This window comes from Epinephelus moara, chromosome 2 (genome assembly GCF_006386435.1).
Source record: "Epinephelus moara isolate mb chromosome 2, YSFRI_EMoa_1.0, whole genome shotgun sequence".
In the NCBI taxonomy this organism is placed as follows: Eukaryota; Metazoa; Chordata; class Actinopteri; order Perciformes; family Serranidae; genus Epinephelus; species Epinephelus moara.
Window position 1 is genome coordinate 8,123,957 of NC_065507.1, and position 19,450 is coordinate 8,143,406.

Genomic DNA, 19,450 nt, shown 5'->3' on the forward strand with positions numbered 1-19,450 from the left:
CTATTGATATCTTTTTATCCTGATGGTCTTACGGGCTAGTCTTTGGCTAATCGCCTCACGTCTCTTGTATTTTCATTTTTCAGCTCTTAGTCACTCTCAGTATCCATTTCCCCCTGTAGTGTCCCGAGCTGCCCTAAATGTCCTTCTCCGTCCCCCTCTCTGTCTCCACTCTAACACTCTAACCCCCCCACTGCTCAATCCTCTCAGGTTGCCCATTCTACTCCTTCTCTCTCCCATCTCCTCCTCTTCTGTCTGCATCTCTTTGTGAGTATCATATTTTGCGCAATCAGTCAAAACAGTTAGTGAGTGTGTGAATGGAGCAAATGGCAGGTGGGGGTGAAGACAGAAATATACAGTAACTACAGTATATGCGTCATATCTACAGATACACTTCCCACATATAGAAACGTCCATATATCACATGTCTCTTGGTTGTTCTGCTGCTGTAATGACACACCAGGCCTCAATCAGGAAGCAATATACAAACAAATCTTATCGTATTATTGTTTGTGTCCACAGTTTGCTCTCATATTTTTAGTACCCATTGATTTTTGGGATTCACCAGTGTTTTCTTATTTTTGCTCTTCTCTTTAAAGGTCCAGAAACACTGAAATGTTAGGACTCACGTGATAATTTCTGACACACCTGCATCTGAGACAGTTGCATGACAGCTGCTCTTCTCTTGGGCAAGAGGAAAAGGAAGTGGGCAAGAGCACTCCCCACAGAGGAAACTCATTTAGGCCACTTGTATCTGCGATCTCATTCTTTCGGTCATTACCCAGAGCTCATAACCATAGGTGAGGTTTGGGACGTAGATGGACCAGTAAATCCAAAACGTCGCCTTCCAGCTCAGCTCCCTCTTCCCTACGACGGACCGGTGCAGCGCCTACATCACTGCAGAAGCCGCACCAAACCGCCAATCCATCTCACGCTCCATTCTGAACAAGACCCCGAGATACTTGAACTCCCTCCCTTGAGGCAGTAACTCACCCCCAACTCAGAATAGGCAATCCAGTGATTTACGGCCGAGAACCATGGACTCAGATTTGGAGGTGGTGACTCTCATCCCGACTGTTTACAGTAATTTATTTTATTTAACCCATATTTAACCAGACCTGGCCAAGACAGCAGCACACAAAAAAATACAGCCAAACAACCACACAATAAAAAACATAAAAGATACACAGTAACATGCAGAATTATTTTAGAGCACCTACAAAGACTTGGAAAACCCAACCGACTCATTCATCCTTGTACTTATGAGAGCTTTAAAGTCAGGCAGACTTCACTGAAGGTCCTTCATGATCAATACAGAGGATAAGAATATGTTCCCTCACAGTCCATTTCCCTCCAAAATCATCTTCCCTGAGCACAAATGTACCATCTAACAAGTACTGAGTGCAATGTTTATTTCATGGTTCATGCCTCTCAAATTGATTGATTCATAAAACTGATTTAAAATGTCTGCATTGAGTAGGCCTGATTTTACTTTTAGTACCCAAATATCTGATTGCACTTCCATAATTTACTTAAGTAACATTTTCAATGCAGGACTTTTACTGGCAACAGAGTATTTTTAAAGTGTGGTATTAGTACTTTCACTTAAATAAAGAATATTTCATCCACCACTGCTGCAAACACAGCATTTACAGCATCACAAATGTTTTGCTATTGCTGGGTTTTTGGTTTTCCTGTAACGTCAGTACTGACACACTGGAAATTCATGCTTACTTAGTTTAAGTTTAACAGTATGTTGATTTCGCAGCTGCAAAACTTCTTCTTTTTACACTCTTTTAAAGTAACATCCCTCCAATTCTTGGACATGTTTCAGAAAATCTGCACATTGCACAACACCTGCCCTTTCATAGTGTTTAGTGGGTGTTGCCTATGCTGGAGTTGACTCCTTTTTTTATTAACAGAAAACTAAGAGAAAATATGACTGCATGAGGCGAACTGTGTGTGTTGTAAGTCATGCATTTAATTCTAAGTCCAGTCAATACATTCTCATTCAAGTGGTTCTGATTAAGACGTACTAATGTAAGTTTTATTTATGTTTAAAGATTAGTTGCAGCACATTCTGTATCACTGTACTGATTGACAAACCCACGAGGATATAGATAGACAGTGTTGTACAGAAACACCCAAACCGATGCACAGACAGGCAGCCATAGAGCCACAGCAAGCTGTTCAATAATGGATTGGCTCTTTAAATATCCAGAGAAGTGCTACTGTCTCAAGGGCTGGGCCTGAAAGCCCAGAATAAATACTGACTCTGTCTAACGCACACATGCATCCATGTCAATGATACACACACACATGCCTGCAGTTGATGTCTCTACAAACACGGCTACTTTCATGGTGTAATAACGCTGCACACACTCTGTCTTCCTCTCTTGGCTAGATATCTGCTGACTGCGCAGGATGGATGTGTTTGTTTCATACACGGAGACTCACACACACACTGAAGGCTGCATCCTGACACACTGACACTTCATGTCTCTCCCTGCTCTGTGTCTCTCTCCCTCTCTGTCTTCCGGTCTCCCTGGCAGAGTGCCTGTCTGTTCCAGCCATTATATTTGCCCTTCCCCCTCCACTACGGAGGAGAAATCATCTAGTGGTTACCAGAACACAATGTATATCTACAAGTTACAGTAAATGACTTGAGGTCATTTCCACAACTTTGCATCTCTAAGTTAATATAAGGCCTTTTATCACTCCTGCTATCATGATCATTTCAGTTCAGGAGCATTTACCCATTGATAAATCAATTTGTATAAAGCTTCATTTATCTATAGGCTACACCAGGGCTTTTAAAACCTTAATACCTTATTAAAGCCTGATATAGATATCCTGACTGGTCATTTTAATGTATGAGATGGTCACCGACCCCTGACCTGCACTTTTCTACTGGTTTAATATGCACAAGTCTGGGAACTGCTGTTTTTGTGCCGCACTAAAGGTCATGCTTCAATTTTTTTTGAAGATATTTGATAGGACAGATGCAGTGTGAGGGGGGCTGACACACAGCGAGGGGCCATGGGTTGGAATTGAGCTCACGGCAAGGGCACTACCATTGTACTTGGGGTGCCTGCTCTACCAGGTGAGCTAGCAGGCCCTCGTCATGCTTCAGTTTCCTGAGCTCCTCATCAATTCCAGTATTTGAAATCTACAAACACTTTTAAGGTATAATATGCCTATGATGGTGGCTACTTATTGTAAACAGTATTGCAAGTGAAAGTGAAAGCCAACCCCAAGTTTGTCCATTTGGTGTTTCACCTCAATAAATGTGCGTTTCTTCAACACTGCAATTTTCAGGAGCCATGCCTTTGTTCCAATGGCCCTGAATTTCTATGTCCCATTAGTCCAAAAAATGTCCCATTGGACCGAAAGACCATTTCTCCAACAGCCAGTTATCCCAATAACGAACACCCATTTCTCCGAAAATACTGCCTAAGTTTTGTTTCAGTTTACCAGCAGCATCTGAGCCACCGATCACAGGTGTTTACACTGAGCCGTCCCTGCTGTTCCAGCAACTTTTGTTGCACGAAACGTTAGTCTTTTAAGCCTAGACATGATCTTTCCTGACCATAAGTAAGTGGTTTTTGTGCCTAAAGCCAACGACACATTCACAACAGCATTGTTGCCAAGTGTAATGTATCCATGGTAGTGTTGTCACAATACCAAAATCTTTGTTTCAGTACCAATACCAATATGAATTTCGATACTTTTCGATACTCTTCGGTACTTTTCCTAAGGAAAAGTCCTTTTGGCTACAAACCTTTAGAACAATAAATAGTAGGGGTGTAACGGTACCAAAAAATCATGGTTCTGTAAGTACCTCGGTACAGACGTCACGGTTTGGTTGCTCAAATGTTTCACCAAGTTGGTGTTGTCTCGTGTAGTCTCCCTTTGCGAGGCAGACTTTCTCTTGTCTTTTTTCACGTGCGCCAGCTGTGAATGTTGATACAGGTGTTGTCATACACACCACTTGTGCAATCTGTGCTCCAATAGGAAAAAGAAGGGCGTTTGTGTGCATAAATGAGTAAAATAAATTAACTAAATTGATGAATTGAATCGATTTCAAAGTACCGGTATTTTCCAAATGCAGTATAGTACCGTTTGGAATACTCTAGTACCACGGTACTATTTTAGTACCGGTATACCGTGCAACACTAATCCATGGTTTGAATCAAGTCCGAGTATTAGAAGCTGTAAATGTGCTGTCAGACATTAGCCAGTTTGTTTTCACCTTAGTTTTTGCATCTTAAAGTGTCCAAACTAAAGGAAAAAAAGATTTTAAAGCTTTTGATTGTGTCTCTTGAATATACTGGGTTTTTGCTCATTGTATTCATGTTGGGAATACGTTACTAGTAGCTGTAGTAGTAGTGTCCTGAATGCACTCTGATGTAAGCTCCAAAATGGTAGAGGACAAAGATAATGTGACAGCCACCTCATTCTTAAAGTGAAATTCACTTCTTGTCTTTCGTCCAGTAGTTTGCTGTGGTGATGTGAGTTTAATAAAGTATACTGGCACACTGGTGAACTAACAGACACAGAGTGGATCTGAGCTGGGAGCCCAGCCTCACTCCAGAGTTGTCGGAATCTGGCACTTGGGCAGTGACTTGCAGCGTCAGAAACCAATGAAAAAAGGCGTCCTTTAATGTTGGCATGATACACGGCTGGTCGCCAATATAGTTTAACGGTGCCCGGCGGCATCAGGGGGAAACGCAGTGGGACAAGGATGAAAGTTGAGGTGGTGAAAGTGAGAGAAAGCCAACCCGTTCTTTTTTCCTAAACCCAACTTTGTGTGTTTGTTGCCTTGTTGTTGAAGGAAAAAATGTGAATTTGCGGTGTTGTACCAACGTAGTGCGTTTCTTTTGAAAGAAGACAATGCATGCAACAGACAGAACTTTACAGGGTGTCCCAGAACGGCAACAACCAACACACCCAGGGTACGATGCACGTCGTATGTGGACGTAGAAAATGTGAGAATGTGTTGGAGCTGAGCTGACCCCGAGCAAATGAAACAGAAAGACTTAAATACAGTAAACCAAAGCAGCGGTGCTTTAAAAAAAGGTTTATCAGTAAAATGTCTAAGAAAGCATCACTTTAATATCAATCAGTATCAAAACTCTGGTATCATATTGCCACTAAAATAAAAAATGTCAAATGATACCTGAGCCTTGATGGTGGACACTCCAGCAGAGTGAATGACTGCAGACAGAGGATGGATCCCTGGCCACTGGTTGGAGGACAACCACTAAAACAGTGTGTTGTCTGTCTGTGCTGATTGGCTTCAACTGGCTGGTAGTCTCTGTGGTGCCCAGTTTAATGCCCCAACCAGGCAAAGCTGAGCCTTCTGATATAGAAAACCCCAGTGTCTCCCAGTGGCACAGTGACACCTCCACTTAGCACCATCCGTCTCTCTCTCTAATCTCCTCTCTCTTCTTCTCTCACTCTCATTCACTCCTTGTTCCTCTCCATCTCTTTCTCTCTCTTGTCGACTTACTCATTTCTGTTTCACTCCCTGTTTCACCTTCTCCCCCTCTCCTTCTTCTCCTCTTCTACCACCTCATCACTTTCTCTCCCTCCCTCTATCCGTCGCCCTCTGTGTGCCAGCCTGTACATCGCAGCTGCACCCAGCTGGCACTCCTCACTCTGCAGAATTAATGGTTCCATTATCTGTCTGTATCATTCAGTCCTTTCTCTCACTTTCACATGCGCACACACACACGGGCCATCTGTCAACGCAGGGCCATCGACAGTATTGGTCATCGGACAATATATTTGAAGTGCTTTTCCGTCAACTTACTTAAATTTTGCGTTCAGTTGTAAAAATCTTACATTGAAAATATCAGATTATGAGGATATTAACGTAAATTGAGGACATAGGCTACACTGTGTGATGTCACCTCCCATTGAGTCACACAGTATACTCAATAGTATGGTTATGTAGGCCTGATCATGATTATTATGATGCAGTGTGTGTAAGAGTGTGTGCTGCATGAAGATGAGTTAAAGTTACTTATTATTATTATGTTAGTGTTATAACTTGTTGGTCAAAAGAGTGAGATACACACACATACACACATAGCATACAGACACACGGATGCAAGACTGAGGTAAAAGTGTGAAAAATGTAAAACTGTGTGTCTTTAATGTTAAGGCTCTGGCCATGTTGTGTTTTGTTATTTCCATACTTTTTTTAATCAATAAATAGCACTAGATTTAATGATTTTTTTGAAGTGGTACCACAGAGAGTTAAGTGTAGCTGGTATTTAATGCAACATTCCTGCCAACAAAGCAGATTAAATTCAACAGAGAGACAGAGTGAAAGACCTGGAGCAGGAGACCAAAGATGAAAAATGCATTTTGCAGGGGGAGCCAGACTCTGCACAGGATAGGCTAATAAAAAAAATATGACACTGAATGTCACCCTTGAAGAAATATTTATTGTTTTTTAGTGTGCTTGTTTCAAATCATTTGATTTTTTTTTATAATAGTTATGTTATAGGCCAAAAAGTGCACAGTTTCTGTAGGCAGAATTTATACTTCTGCGCTGAATGGATTCTGTAGCTACAGCGTAGTTTCTGGGCTAATTCATACAATGTAATATGCCATAGGCTTGTGCTAATAACGTTAGCATGTTGTATTACTTTGGAAAACGTGTTTAGTATAAGACAGTTGTTTTGTCGGTGAAACTTGTGTGTTGTAATGGAACCAAATTATGTGCCGTTACCTTTGTTAAATGTTGCTGTTGTCCCTGGTTTTATATGAGAAGAGGAAAAGTCCGCTAGCTGCTAGGCTAATATATACAATGTAAAATGCCATAGGCTTGTGCTATTAAGATTAGCATGTTGTATTTGTGGGGAAAATGTGTCCAGATAAAGACAAGTGCTTTGCTTGTGAATGCTGCGAGTTATAGTGAAGCTGATTTGTGTACTTGTGTTTGAAAAGGTTGCTATTAAGTCATGTTTAATGTGTGTTTAATGTGTGTTTTGAATCAACTAAACTTTACAGCACTTCACAGAAACCTCTGCCGCCAACTAGTGTTTTGGAGGTGTAACTGCAGAGTGACACAGACACACCACCGCACAAGTATAAACGCTCACAACGGCGTAGGCCATAAATCCCGCTATAGACTATAGGCTACATTCAAAAGTGCTTTGACAACGTATTAATCCCGCCATGTGGGGTAAGACGGGAGAAGATGCCCTCCTTAAGATCAAAGTCAATTTACTGTAAAATTAAAAATATTGTGATATGATTTTAACATGTGCAGGATGATGATGCATAAACATAAACATTGCTGGGAGAAATAAATTGGTGCAGTAGCCAATTTATTTGTTATAGCACATAAATGAAAATGGGCAAGACGCCCGAGCTACAAACAAGCTATCAAACTAAATAAAACAAACTAAAATCCCAACTACAACACACTGACAATACATCACATACTCACATTTCCTGCTCCTAAATTCATATTATTATTGCTGTTTGTTTGTTTTTTTGCAATCAAACATATTTTGTTATTAACAGTTTGTTATCACGTTTTCTTATCATTATGTACTTTTGAGTTTTTAATAACTGTGAAAATTGTATTTGGTGGAGTCTTCAAATAAGCCCTCTGATTATTTTGCCTCTCCCTGCACTGTATTGCATTATTATTTTTGCTTGCTTTTTTGTGTTTTAATTGTGCAAAAAAATAAAACTATAAAATGATTCTGGGGGAATAAATCATCAACTCAGATGAAATGTCACAATTCAGTATAGCACAGTCATGTAATACAGGTGTTGGGAGTAGAGTTTTTTCCCCTTGAGAACTAATAAAGTATATAAAATTATAAAATTAAATTAAAAACTAAAAAAAGAGGTATTGAGGCGGAGGGGCATGCCACCCTGTCCTACTCAGTTAAACTTTACCTTCTGCGGAGGAGAGCCCACAGCCATCTCCACGTAGTATCCCTGACCGGACTTCCCACGCAGGTTATCAATCATGTCCACGAAGCTGATGCCGCCCGCTGCCGCTCCTCTCCGCCTGCGCGCACCGTGCTTCCCAGCGTTGCCGCGCTCGCGGTGCGCGGAGGCAACGGGCAGCGGCGCTGGCTGCTCAGCGCGAGCGCCTTGCCGCAGTGGCACGCGGATAGCTAGAGGCAGGCCTGAGGCGTCCGGCGCGGATTGACCGCTGCTGAGCAGACATAACGTTGTCCATAGAAACAGACCTGTCAACCAGCGAGGCGTTAACGTCGACGCCTCCATGTTGACACTCGGTAAAGTTGTATTTTAAGGTTCGCTTGGTTTGGACTTTACGACGCTCCGTTCAGTTTGACATCCAGTTTGCAGCGGCACAGGAGAAGAGATCAGGTGGTGATGATGCTAAAATGACGGCTAAAACCATGATGGCAGTTGCACCACAAGGGTCACTGTGTTTTTTCCCCGGTTTTCTTGACGTTCAACTAAGAGAAAGGAAACCGATATAAGATGAATCACAACGTAGGCTAAATGTAAATACAAAACAGCCTACGTTGGAAATAAAAAATCACCCTCACAATCAAACCTGGCAACCCTCGGTGTCACAGATTATTTGAGCCGACGGGTAAATTACAAGCTCTCCCTCCGTGTTCAGCGTATCAACAAACCGCAGGCTCGCGTCGTTTTCTCCGCACATCCTCACGTCAGACGACCGAGACCATCGTCGGTAGGCAGGCTGGCCGGCGAGCTACCGTAATCCGCATCCTTCCCCTTCCCCGACCCGTTCATTCAGTTCTCCGCCTTCCAGTCTTTCACCTCCTCCTCCTCCTCCTCCATCCACCCCGCTGCATCCTTCAGAGCTGCGAGAGCGCGAGCATCACCAGCACCGTCAAGTTAGAAATGTAAAACCACGCGACTTCCTGTGAACGTTTTCTAAATAAAACAGTAATAAACCAGTCTGTAAAATGAAGCTTTGCCATCCTTTATCCTCCTGAGACCCTGTGTCCTCACACAAGGACATCACAGTTTGGGTTTACTGGACCTTATTATTATTATTCCTCATTCTGCTTAATTTAGACCTGCTGTCCTTGTCTGTGGACACTTGTGCCATCTAGTGGCAGTAAAACCGCAATAACGTAACAATTAAAAAACAGCCCAGCATAAACCTGATCAAATTAAATGTAGAAACTATTTATGATTGATAACATTTGTAGTTTGATTCGCCATAGAAATGTTACCAATATTAGCGACAGAAACGCGCCAAGACACTGTTAATTAGAAAGTAGCCTACTGGTTTGAAGACATAAGGAATTTATCATCAGCTCGTTTGAGGACATTGGGAGTTTATTGTTGTTGACAATGTTTAGTATTTTATACTATACCCAAATAGCTCAGAGAAATTAAAATGCGAACCAAATAAAAGTTCGGGTCTCAGGAGGATTGATTTGACCTCTAGTTGCACAATAAAATACTTGATATTACATTCAGAGTAGGTAATAGTAAAAGGTGTCCCTCAGTGGAAACCAAGCTTTTATTTACTTAATTTCACAGATAAGAAACAATAAATTGTGAAGACAATAAAGCCTCCACAAAATAGCATTTTAAGTCTTGTGTGTGATTTATCCTGGCTTCATATGAGCAGAGGAAATCTCCGCTTGTCGCTAGGCTAATTCATACAATGTAATAAGCCATAGGCTTGTGCTAATAACGTTAGCATGTTGTATTTGTTTGGAAAACGTGTTTAGTATAAGACAGTTGTTTTGTCAGTGAACCTTGTGAGCTGTAATGGAGCCAAATTATGTAACGTTACTTTTGTGAAATGTTGCTGTTGTCCCTGGTTTTATATGAGAAGAGTCTGCTAGCTGCTCGGCTAATTTATACAATGTAAGATGCCATAGGCTTGTGCTAAAAACATTAGCATGTTGTATTTGTGGGGAAAATGTGTCCAGATAAAGACAAGTGTTTGTCTGTGAATGCTGCGAGTTATAGTGAAGCTGATTTTTGTACTTGTGTTTGAAACTGTCGCTATTAAGCCATGTTTAACGTGTGTTTAATGTGTGTTTTGAATCAACTAAACTTTACAGCACTTCGACGAAACCCTGCTGCCAACTAGTGTTTTGGAGGTGTAATTGCAGAGTGACACAGACACACCACCACATGTATAAATGCGTACAACAGCGTAGATGACTTATTTATAATTTGTGTTTTTTCCCTCGTGATTTCATCATGTATGGGATTGTTAAAGTCTTATCTCACAGACCAATTATTCCCCTTTGCTGTAGGGTTATTCTATGTAACCACTCCAGTGGTGAAATTTGTAATTAAAATATTCACTTTACTGTAAAGAACTGAACGTCCTATGTGTAGAACTGTTTATTTATCAATTTATCATTGTTTAATGAAATTTTGGCAACATATACACACCATACATTATATATTGTTACATTTTTTTTTAAATGTAGCCTACTTTAATTTGAAGGCAGAGTCACTCTCACGTCATGGCTCTCGCCGCTTCTTCCGGAAATAACATTGTGGCACTCGGTATTCTGGGTAATGAAGTTTTCACGGATCACAGCCGTTTCTGTTCCCATTAGAGAGACGGTATGCATTTTAGGCATTGTTACCTGCTCTCACCCAGAACAGCTACAACAAAGGCCATATTGTTTGCATCTGATTCATTATTATAGTCTACATTTAGGGGGGAAAAAACAGAGACAAAGATTTCAAAGTGTCACTTTATTATTTTAGGCAACAGACAGGTGTAGTTGCACAAATGTTAAGATGAGAAATTGCCATGTGAGACTTAAAAGGTTTTGTGTTCTCAGCTGTGAGTTTGTAGGGTCATCACAGCCCAAAGTACTACATTGTATTTTCCTGTATGCTGTTGTATTATCTAGCATATAGCGTCATTATAGTGCATCCATCATATTGCCATGAATATTATGGTTTTGATGGATAGTGTCCCAATAAATTAAATTCTGTGAGGGTGACCACAAGCTATATGCATTTATCATTAATAAATAAAACATAAATCAAACTTGTATGACATCAAACGAGGAAGCAAGCAGTCAGTCAAAAAAATTCAATTCAAAGCTCCTTCGGTTTGCTTCTCTTTCCTTATGTCAGGCTGCTTCTCTCTTGAGATGATCCTGGACAGTCCCAGTAGGAAGGAATAGGGAGGAAGGAAGCAGGTGCTAACATGCTGTCGCCATCTTTCTTCTCCGTGGTGAGTCCCTCAGAGTCTTTACAGTGGTGGAACAGTCCACACTGCTGCTCCACCAACAACGAGGCTGGGTCGTCCTGTCCTGAGGACGCAGGAGAATACAATTGGACAGGTATTGATCAGCACTTAGAAAAAAGTTGTTAAACCTGTTGTTTGAGAATCTTATCTTCGACCCTGCCTCTTGTAGTAAGCATCGGATCCAACCAATGCAGCAAAATATAAGAAGAATTTTAAAGTTAAAGTCAAAGAAAGAAACCTATGGTGAAATTTGCATGTAGTATGTACTGAACATGATTCGCTGCACCCGACATGTACTTTAACATACAAATAAATACGCTGTAAGGAGTTTTAAAGGCCCAGTGTGTAGGATTTAGAGCGATATATTAGCAGGAATGGAATACAATAAAATGCGTATGTTTTCGTTTGTGTAGAATCACCTGAAAAAAAGATTTGTTGCGTTTTTGTTGCCTTAATATGAGTTGGTTATAGCTACATTGGGAGCTGGTCCTCATCTACAGAGTCCGCCATGTTTCGACAGTAGCCCAGGGGCCGTATTCCCAAAGCTTCCTACCACTACGAGTCGCTCCTGGTGATGAAATTCTAAGAAAATTCTCAGAATTGTGACGTTTTCTTAGAATTTCCCCTTAAAGTTAAGACAAGGTCCTTGTGAAGATAAAGTTATAACGTTATTATTAAGGTGAAGAACAGTTAGAAGCCGGGAGGAGGACTTTTAAGAGGCTTAAGAGTTTCTTAAGTGGGGGAGAAAATGGTGGAAACACAAAGAGGTCAGAGACATGTTCGTGCAGGGATAATATGTGTGCTTGATCTAACTAGGGGTACACACACATTTCACACCTAATGCAATAACGTTATAACGCCAGAAATGAAATGATGAATGAATAAGATATTTGGAAAACTGGAAAAATGCAACAGTGCAGCAGTGACGACTTTGTCTGCCTCAGCCTTCCATCAGCCGAGTGATCACACTAACAGTGACAATACTGTCACAGTCAGCTGTTCATTTCATTTCCACACCTTGCAGGCTCACAAAAGGCTGTATCTGTGACAACCAATCACATCTGTTAAAGGAATGGATCATAGTAGCAACAGGGTGGATCACACCTCACTAAGAGCAATTTGGAATTCAGTATCTTAGTAATTCAAACTGGGATAAATTTCAGCTGGTTGCAGTCTGCAATCCTCACCCCTAGCTGCCACTAAATCCCCCTAAAGTGTACACATTGCACCTTTAAAGAACCTCTCTCACCCGACCAGCAACCTTTTTAATTTCCTAACCTCTCACAGAAGACACATTAAGACCAGAACATCCACGTTCCAAAACAGCACATGACCTGAAGCTGTCCACCTCCTTGTGCAATAGAGCAGATGTTTTAATGCACTTGTACGCATCTTATCTTTTTCTTTCATGATTATTTTATGGGTATGGGTGGTACCTGTCTGCATTGTGTGTGTGTTTTGCCTTTCTTTGTCTTTGTAAGTGAGCTCATATTCGTGTTGATGTGGCAATACAGAACTGAATCCTGAATTTACTCACTTGTCAAGGTCTTTGAGGCCCAGCATCTCTGCTCTCCAGGTTTGGTGGTGAGAGGCTCAGCTCTGCCCTCTGGTGGACACCACACCGTCAGGGGTCCAGAATAACCCACCCTACACACATTCATGCACACAGATTCTGCATACAGTCACACAAGCATGGAAGGCAGAGGTATACATACCCGCACACACACACGTGTATATATAGAACCACCATAAGCATGTCCCTCACAGTTTAACCCTACTTGGCCAACAATCTGCCATGTGTGATTCCCTTTGAAAACAAAGGTCAAAGACTAACTATCATGGAGACCGCTGCCTTATCACTATGTACCGACTGATAACAGCGGTGATGATACACTATGATCTAGTCAACTGGCCTTTTCAGGGCAAGTGTTACACGTGTGTTTCTTAATCAGGCAAACTGTATTCAGACCTGACTGACAGACACTCACCGGTCCTGGGGGTCTGTCGTCCTGAAGCCTTTAGCGAATGGATTGCTAGCAATTTTTAGTTGGGTGATCTGAGAGAGAGAGAGGGTGAAGTTAAAAAAGATTAAAAGGACAGAAATTGCGGCCTAATCCTGTGCTGGTTCTGTCGATGAATGTACAATGAAAAGCCTACTGATCCGGGGCTTCCTACCCGGTGGTTCTGATAGGCAGTGACGGCCATGAAGCGTGTCTCGGGGAAGGAAAAAGAGCAGAAGTTCCTGTATGCATTTAAGTGACTGTTGGGAGCTGGATCCACATACACCACATGGAAGCGTGGCTGGTAGCGATGCATGGAGTTCAGTATCATCTAGCAAGGAGGAGGGTGGAAAAAACACAGCAAGCAAGTCAAAAAAAGACACTTCAGTATTTTGTTGTGATGAAGTTGAAATCAATGTACTTTATCTTCTGCTTTGATGAGCAAAAGGCTATAGAGGTCGCATTAAAGACTTTAACTGACATGTCCATTGTCATCCAGCAGGTTGTTGGTGAGCTTGAGAGTGTCGAAAGATACGGTCTGCTTCATCCACTGAGCTCCACAGGCAGGCGAGTCTGGGTGGAAATGCATCCTGCTAGGGGCTACAACATCTGCTCGCCCCGCCACCAACCAGGATGAGCTGTGGAAAGCATATCTGCTACACACACACACACACACACACACACACACACACACACACACACACACACACACACACACACACACACTTTTATAATTTGTAAAATAGGACTGGTAAAGTAAGATGAAGCTTGCACAAAAGCAGCTAGCTCAGAGGTGGACAATGGTGGTCTAGAACATATTTAGAAAATGAGCAAAAAACATTTACTGTACGCTGGGGAAAAGTACCGATCTCTATTAGACATCTCACTCTGTGTGTGTGTCTGACCTGTATCTTTTATCGTCAACAGGAATAAAGTCCATGAGCAGGACGTATTCAGCAGCAGGATCCATCCCGGAGATTTGCACCTGGAACGTTGGAAACATCCTCCTGCAGTTTATGGACATGCAAATGAACATTATGTGGTAAAAGACGCCAGAGAAAGACAAAAAGTGTAGAAGTGCGTGATAACACATGTAGGGATGCATTATAATATCGGCACACTGTTGATATCAGCAGATAAAGACTTTAAAATTAATTATCAGCCCAAAATGAACATTTCTGCCAATATGACAATGTGCACATTTTGAAAAGCACTGTATTTTATGTCTGCATCTGCCAATGGGCCAGTGCACAAAACCCAATATTCTGCATCCCTAATTATGAAGAATCTAAATATGATATTTGTTTTTGTTACCTTCCAGCTTTGGTAACAATCATCTCTGTGCCCAGCTGGTCAAACTGCTGCCAAAGTGCATGCATCTCCAGCTGAACTCTTACCCCACTGACCTGGGGGGCCTTGGCGCTCGACAGTGACCCCCCATCTGCACAGCAGGGCAGAGATAGTTCACAGCTCCGGGTCAGATGAGGACCTGAGGAGAGGAGAGTGAATGAGAGGACAGGAGAGATGCATGGTGAACTTTGGTTCACACTGGATCGCAGATTTTTTTCTATAATCATCAGCACATGAATGTGTATTTTCCTCGTTGAGCTCAGATAGTTTTACCAAAAAAACACTCACCCTCCATATTTTGAGCAAAATCCTCAAGATGAATAATATGAATGAATTCCTCTGATATTTCTGTTCATCAAAGTCCGCTCTTCCACTTCTGATCACTACCAGCAACTCCTGTCCTTACGTTGAGACCGGTAAAGAGCCAAACCCACAGCTTTGCTACACAACATAGAACTGTCCCTGTCCAGTGCTAGGTGCTGTGGTAGATGCACATCCAAGTGTTAGGAGTGTCTGTTTGTGTCCAGGAACGAGCTGGTTTTATACACCATGAGACTCTCACTGGGGACCTCATGCCTGCCTCATCCATTACAATACTCATAGTGCCGCTGACATTCACTAATCACAGCTGCACACACATGCATGCTGCCCCAAGAACTGTGAATGCACAAATGTGCAAACACACACACACACACACACACACACACACACACACAAAACCCTTTTGGGGCGTCTAGAAACCCCTTCTTGCATTTCCTATTGTTTCTTATAGCCTAAAGCTTTGAGTGGAGCTTGTCTTGACTGTCCAGTAGGACATTAATAACATCCTGATCAGCCCAGTGTTACTGGGTGTGGACAGATGAAGACAGCAACAAACTGCCTTTATTATTCATAGCCTATTTTCTCAGAGCAGAGTTTCAACACCACACTAATTAGAGAGTCAGTTATTCCCTAAAACTGACTTAAGTGGATGTTTCTGGTTTGAGTTAATGGTAATTCTGCTGTATTTATAAAGATACAACACATCAGACAGTGTCAGGAATGCACTGATTAAGTCCTAGGCTTCTTTCCATTGCTGTCGTGCTGTTTAAGTTGTCATGTCTCTGAAAGTGTCTCCCAGTGTGTGTCATGTAAGGATTTGTGTCACATGAAGACCTGAGCTAGGTTCATAGAACTCAAAGTAAGACACAAATGATATGATGCATGATCTTGATAAATCAAAGTTGTTCGGAAGGATTTAGTGGTTTGTATGTGATGTGTGTGTATAGCCTCATGTGGCACTATGATGGGACAGTGTTGAAGGGTTCCAGCCTGAGGGACCCATAACAGAAAAGTGGGCTCCTCCCTGCCAAAGAACAACATGAATTAAGTTTGTCAATAGGCCAATTTGCACCCCCGATCAGCTCATTAATCACAGCTTTCAGGACCACAGGCAGAAACATCTCATATGTTATTGAATGCCTCTCTTAAGTAGAACTGATTGTATTAATATTGTTCGTTTCCCTGGACCTTATGATCAATGATGACCCCTCGTCTGTGTGATATGACCTTTAGAGGCTCACTGAGGTCAAAAACACTCAGATAAAGCCAAAGGTGTACTGTTAAATTCCTGAGAGGGTCATTTTCTTGTTATTAAATGGCATTGTGAGTTCTAATAGTGTAGATAGAATTAGTTATGTTCTGATGCTGGATTCAGATGTGGCAGATATAGATGTTGTAACACAATGAATTGCAGTGTGACTGTCAGACAACATTCTGCTTCAAAACAGGCAGATCAGTAAGGAAGGGTTCAATATAGAGTCAGAGCAATGTAGTATAAACAGTCAGATGTTTATTGAGCTGTATTTCATCAAAGCACAGTTTTCATCAGACAAGCATCAGTACACAGAGGCTCAGGTACTTAATTCACATACAGTTCCTACACAAAATGGAAGCAGTTGACTGTGGCTTGCAAAGAGTGAAGCATGTGTGTGCTGAGTGTGTATGTGTCTGCGTATGTCTTTGCTTGCATGTGCTTGAGCATGTGCGCATGAAGTAAGCTGTTTGCATGAAAGAAAGAGAGAGAGAGAGAGCAAGAGTCCCGCCATTTTGTTGCAAAAAGTGCATCAGTTAGGCATCGGCTTCATCTTGGGACTTGGTCCGGCTGCGCATCAGGAAAGAAAGGATGGAGAGGAAGTCGGAATGGATCAAAGACTGACAGGTAGGTGAGGTTAGTTGTAGGCACAGGGTAGAGAGGATTTAGCTCTTGGTGACGGTTGCAGCGATGGCCTCGAAGATAGCTTGGAGCTTAACCTTGACTTCCTCGGCTAAAGGTGTGATCTTTTGCCTCAGGGCAGAGACCTCATCGGTATTGATGCTCTGTGCCTGGCTGTAGGCCTGTTTCAACTGCTCCTTGTATTCCTCAACGTAGGGAGTGGCCATCTCCTTCAAATTCTCTAAACGCTCAGCGAGCTTGGTACGCACACTTTCCACCATGGGCATCAGGACAGCCTTGGTCTCCTCCACATTGGTAGTGACCTTGGCATGCAGATCCTCCGCAACAGTGTCCATCTTGGCCTTCAGGGTCTCCATTTCTGCAGTGTGCTTGGTGTAATAGTCATTGATGATGGGCTCCAGCTGAACGCGGTACTCCTCAATGTGTCTATTAATGACTTCCCTAAGCTTTTCACACTGGGGTTCGAGCTCTGTTTTCAGGGCATCAATATCAGCCATGAAAGAGGTGCGCGCATCTGCGGTGGCATCAGCTATGGTGGCGACAACACTGTCGGTCATGGGGGCAACAGAACTCTGCAGAGACTTGATGTGATTGTACATCTCATCCAAGCGCCCAGACAGTGTGACCCTGGGAGGGAACAGAGACGGAGGAGCAGAAGCATTTTAGCTAAAGTGAAATAAACCGACAATGAGTAAAAAGGTGACTGTAAAAAGGGACAGAGAAGAGTAAGGTGAATGAACAAGTGACAGAACAAGTATCAATTACAGAACCTCATACTGACTGAGGAAAATGAAAGGGCCTTACTTGAGATCCTTGTACTCAGTGTCATCAAGTTGGTCCAGTGCTCTGTTGGCACTGTCCTTCACCTGATTCAGGTAGACATCCGCAGCAGCCCTGATGTGCTCCAGCTTGGATGGTGAATCAGCCTGCAGGGAAGCGGCCTGAGAGCCTGAGGAGAAAAAGAAAGGAACGGTGGGGAGGAGAGAAGAGCAGCAAATACAATGTTTTAAATATAAAATATATAGAAAAATATCTTCATATCAGGTATTTCCCTTAAGTAAGAAACATTGCATTCAACACTCACCGACAGCCAGCAGAAGGGCGAGAGCAAGAGCCACAAATTTCATGGTGGTGGTCTAAGGTGGAAAAAGAGGCAACATGTCACACTCACAGCAATGTAGAAGGAGTTTCAATAAAACATGTTTTAAGTGCACAAAGGAATTAACAAAACCCCAATTTAAAAATTGAAACCCACTGATTCAACAAGTCTTGAATCTCCCACGTAAAACAATGTGAAGGCCAGATGAGCGGGTTTAAGGGTAAGAGCACTTTCACAAACGGTTTAAGCGGTACCCTCATCCCTGACTTGGTCCAAATGACTTCATGCTAAACATACGGCTGCCTATTAAAAGAACCCGTAATCTGGGTAGATTAGGGATGGCTATAAACTCAGAGAGACAGCTCAAACAGATTAGCTCTGGACTTCAGTTTAATCCTCATCCAGGCTTTACAGCAAGACACAGTCATAGAATTACGAAGTCCTCTCTGAGTTCAAAGACAATCGATATCTAGAGGCACTTAAATTTAGGGATCTCTTTGTCTCTTGAATAACTGCTAAAATATCGCAGCATACTAAACAGCGTTACCCCCGAGTTACAATTAATTAAATGAAGTATTTCACACAGAGAAACTTTTGGTACCAGTTAACAACTTCATCAAAGTTTACAGATAGCAGAAATCTCAGTTAGTCAGATGAAAAAAAAAACTCTCCAGCAGTTATTCTTGTCTGATCATCTCCTCTACAACCTGAGTCCCAGTTAGAGCCACAGCAGCTGTGTGTCTTACCTGGTGGAGTTCGTGATGAGACTGAACAATTTCAGCAAGAGCAGACTTTTTATAGTGCCCTGGTGAGGGATGAGTCCATGTGGGGAGGAGGGGCGGGAGTGGAGGTGTGAGGGTTGTGTGTCTCCGTGGAGGTGGACCTCACCCCCCTGCCATCTCACTCAGCAGGGGGACTGGGTTGAGAGTTCAATGGTCACCTGCTGGGAGGAGATCACTCAGCATGCACGCCGACACAAAGTCAGATTTGCTTTACATTATCAGTATCACAAATGCACTGTAACTTTTGCTGAAGTACCAAGGGGCTAACAGTCCTTTGACTTCACCACATTCTTTTTGGGACAGTGGAACATTTTACATTGATTCTTCTGGCACAGCTATTAGTTGGGGTCTTTTCAGCTTGATAAAAATGTGTCTCATTGTCTTGTGGCCAAGCTGCTCTTATTATGAAGAAGACATGAAAGGCTTACATAAACAACTCAGTGTAAAGACGGAGCCATAGAGATGATTAATTAGGAAAGAGGGGCGAATATGATGAAAAGGAGAGGGGCCGACGAGACAGAAAATGTTTTTATGATATCAAACAAAAAGTAGAGAGTCAGGAGAGCTGAAGGGGGGTAGGTGGGATTGGTGGAAAAGCACCAACCAGTTCAAATATCCCCACATAGCCCAAGTAAGGGTGTCCCACAGGGGTCTGTACTGGATCCTGTTTTATTTTCTACATTCTTGCCCCCCCCACCCCGCCCTCTTAGTGTTTTTCTTGCATATCACTTGTTACAGAAGAGTGTGCAGGACTGGAAATCCACGCTATTCACAGTCCCAGTGCTGCCAAAA

At 42.4% G+C, this 19,450-nt stretch overlaps 3 protein-coding genes across 5 annotated transcripts in view; all 3 read right to left on the reverse strand.

Moving 5' to 3' along the window:
• The window catches only part of bace1 (beta-secretase 1), an 18,260-nt gene extending 9,439 nt beyond the window's left edge, over positions 1 to 8,821 (reverse strand). The window contains exons 1-2 of one of the 2 annotated variants that reach the window (XM_050073739.1): positions 8,550 to 8,821; positions 7,924 to 8,456 (exon numbers count right to left, since the gene is read on the reverse strand). In XM_050073739.1, coding sequence (XP_049929696.1) covers positions 7,924 to 8,259 — 336 coding nt within the window. In that variant the 5' untranslated portion in view covers positions 8,260 to 8,456; positions 8,550 to 8,821. Of the gene's footprint in view, positions 1 to 7,923 lie in introns of both variants that reach the window. The other variant, XM_050073731.1, reaches the window with a different exon arrangement.
• A 1,567-nt stretch (positions 8,822 to 10,388) lies between these two features.
• On the reverse strand, positions 10,389 to 15,280 carry LOC126399315 (T-box transcription factor TBX1-A). Of its 2 annotated transcripts, none has more exons than XM_050059158.1 (8): positions 14,851 to 15,280; positions 14,527 to 14,701; positions 14,118 to 14,219; positions 13,694 to 13,868; positions 13,388 to 13,543; positions 13,201 to 13,268; positions 12,750 to 12,859; positions 10,389 to 11,276 (listed from the first exon to the last, which is right to left on the reverse strand). In XM_050059158.1, the coding sequence occupies exons 1-8, from the start codon at positions 14,855 to 14,857 to the stop codon at positions 11,089 to 11,091; spliced, it is 981 nt and encodes a 326-aa protein (XP_049915115.1). In that variant the 5' UTR covers positions 14,858 to 15,280; the 3' UTR covers positions 10,389 to 11,088. The 2 variants fall into 2 exon arrangements, with proteins under 2 accessions (XP_049915115.1, XP_049915124.1); XM_050059167.1 differs by having other exon boundaries at positions 10,390 to 11,276; positions 13,694 to 13,865; positions 14,851 to 15,278.
• Positions 15,281 to 16,373: 1,093 nt separating this feature from the next.
• Positions 16,374 to 18,712, reverse strand: LOC126399329 (apolipoprotein A-I-like). Its single transcript, XM_050059179.1, has 4 exons — positions 18,623 to 18,712; positions 17,862 to 17,913; positions 17,582 to 17,726; positions 16,374 to 17,404 (listed from the first exon to the last, which is right to left on the reverse strand). Exons 2-4 carry the CDS (start codon positions 17,902 to 17,904, stop codon positions 16,801 to 16,803), a joined length of 792 nt encoding a protein of 263 aa, XP_049915136.1. The 5' UTR covers positions 17,905 to 17,913; positions 18,623 to 18,712; the 3' UTR covers positions 16,374 to 16,800.
• Positions 18,713 to 19,450: the final 738 nt, after the last annotated feature.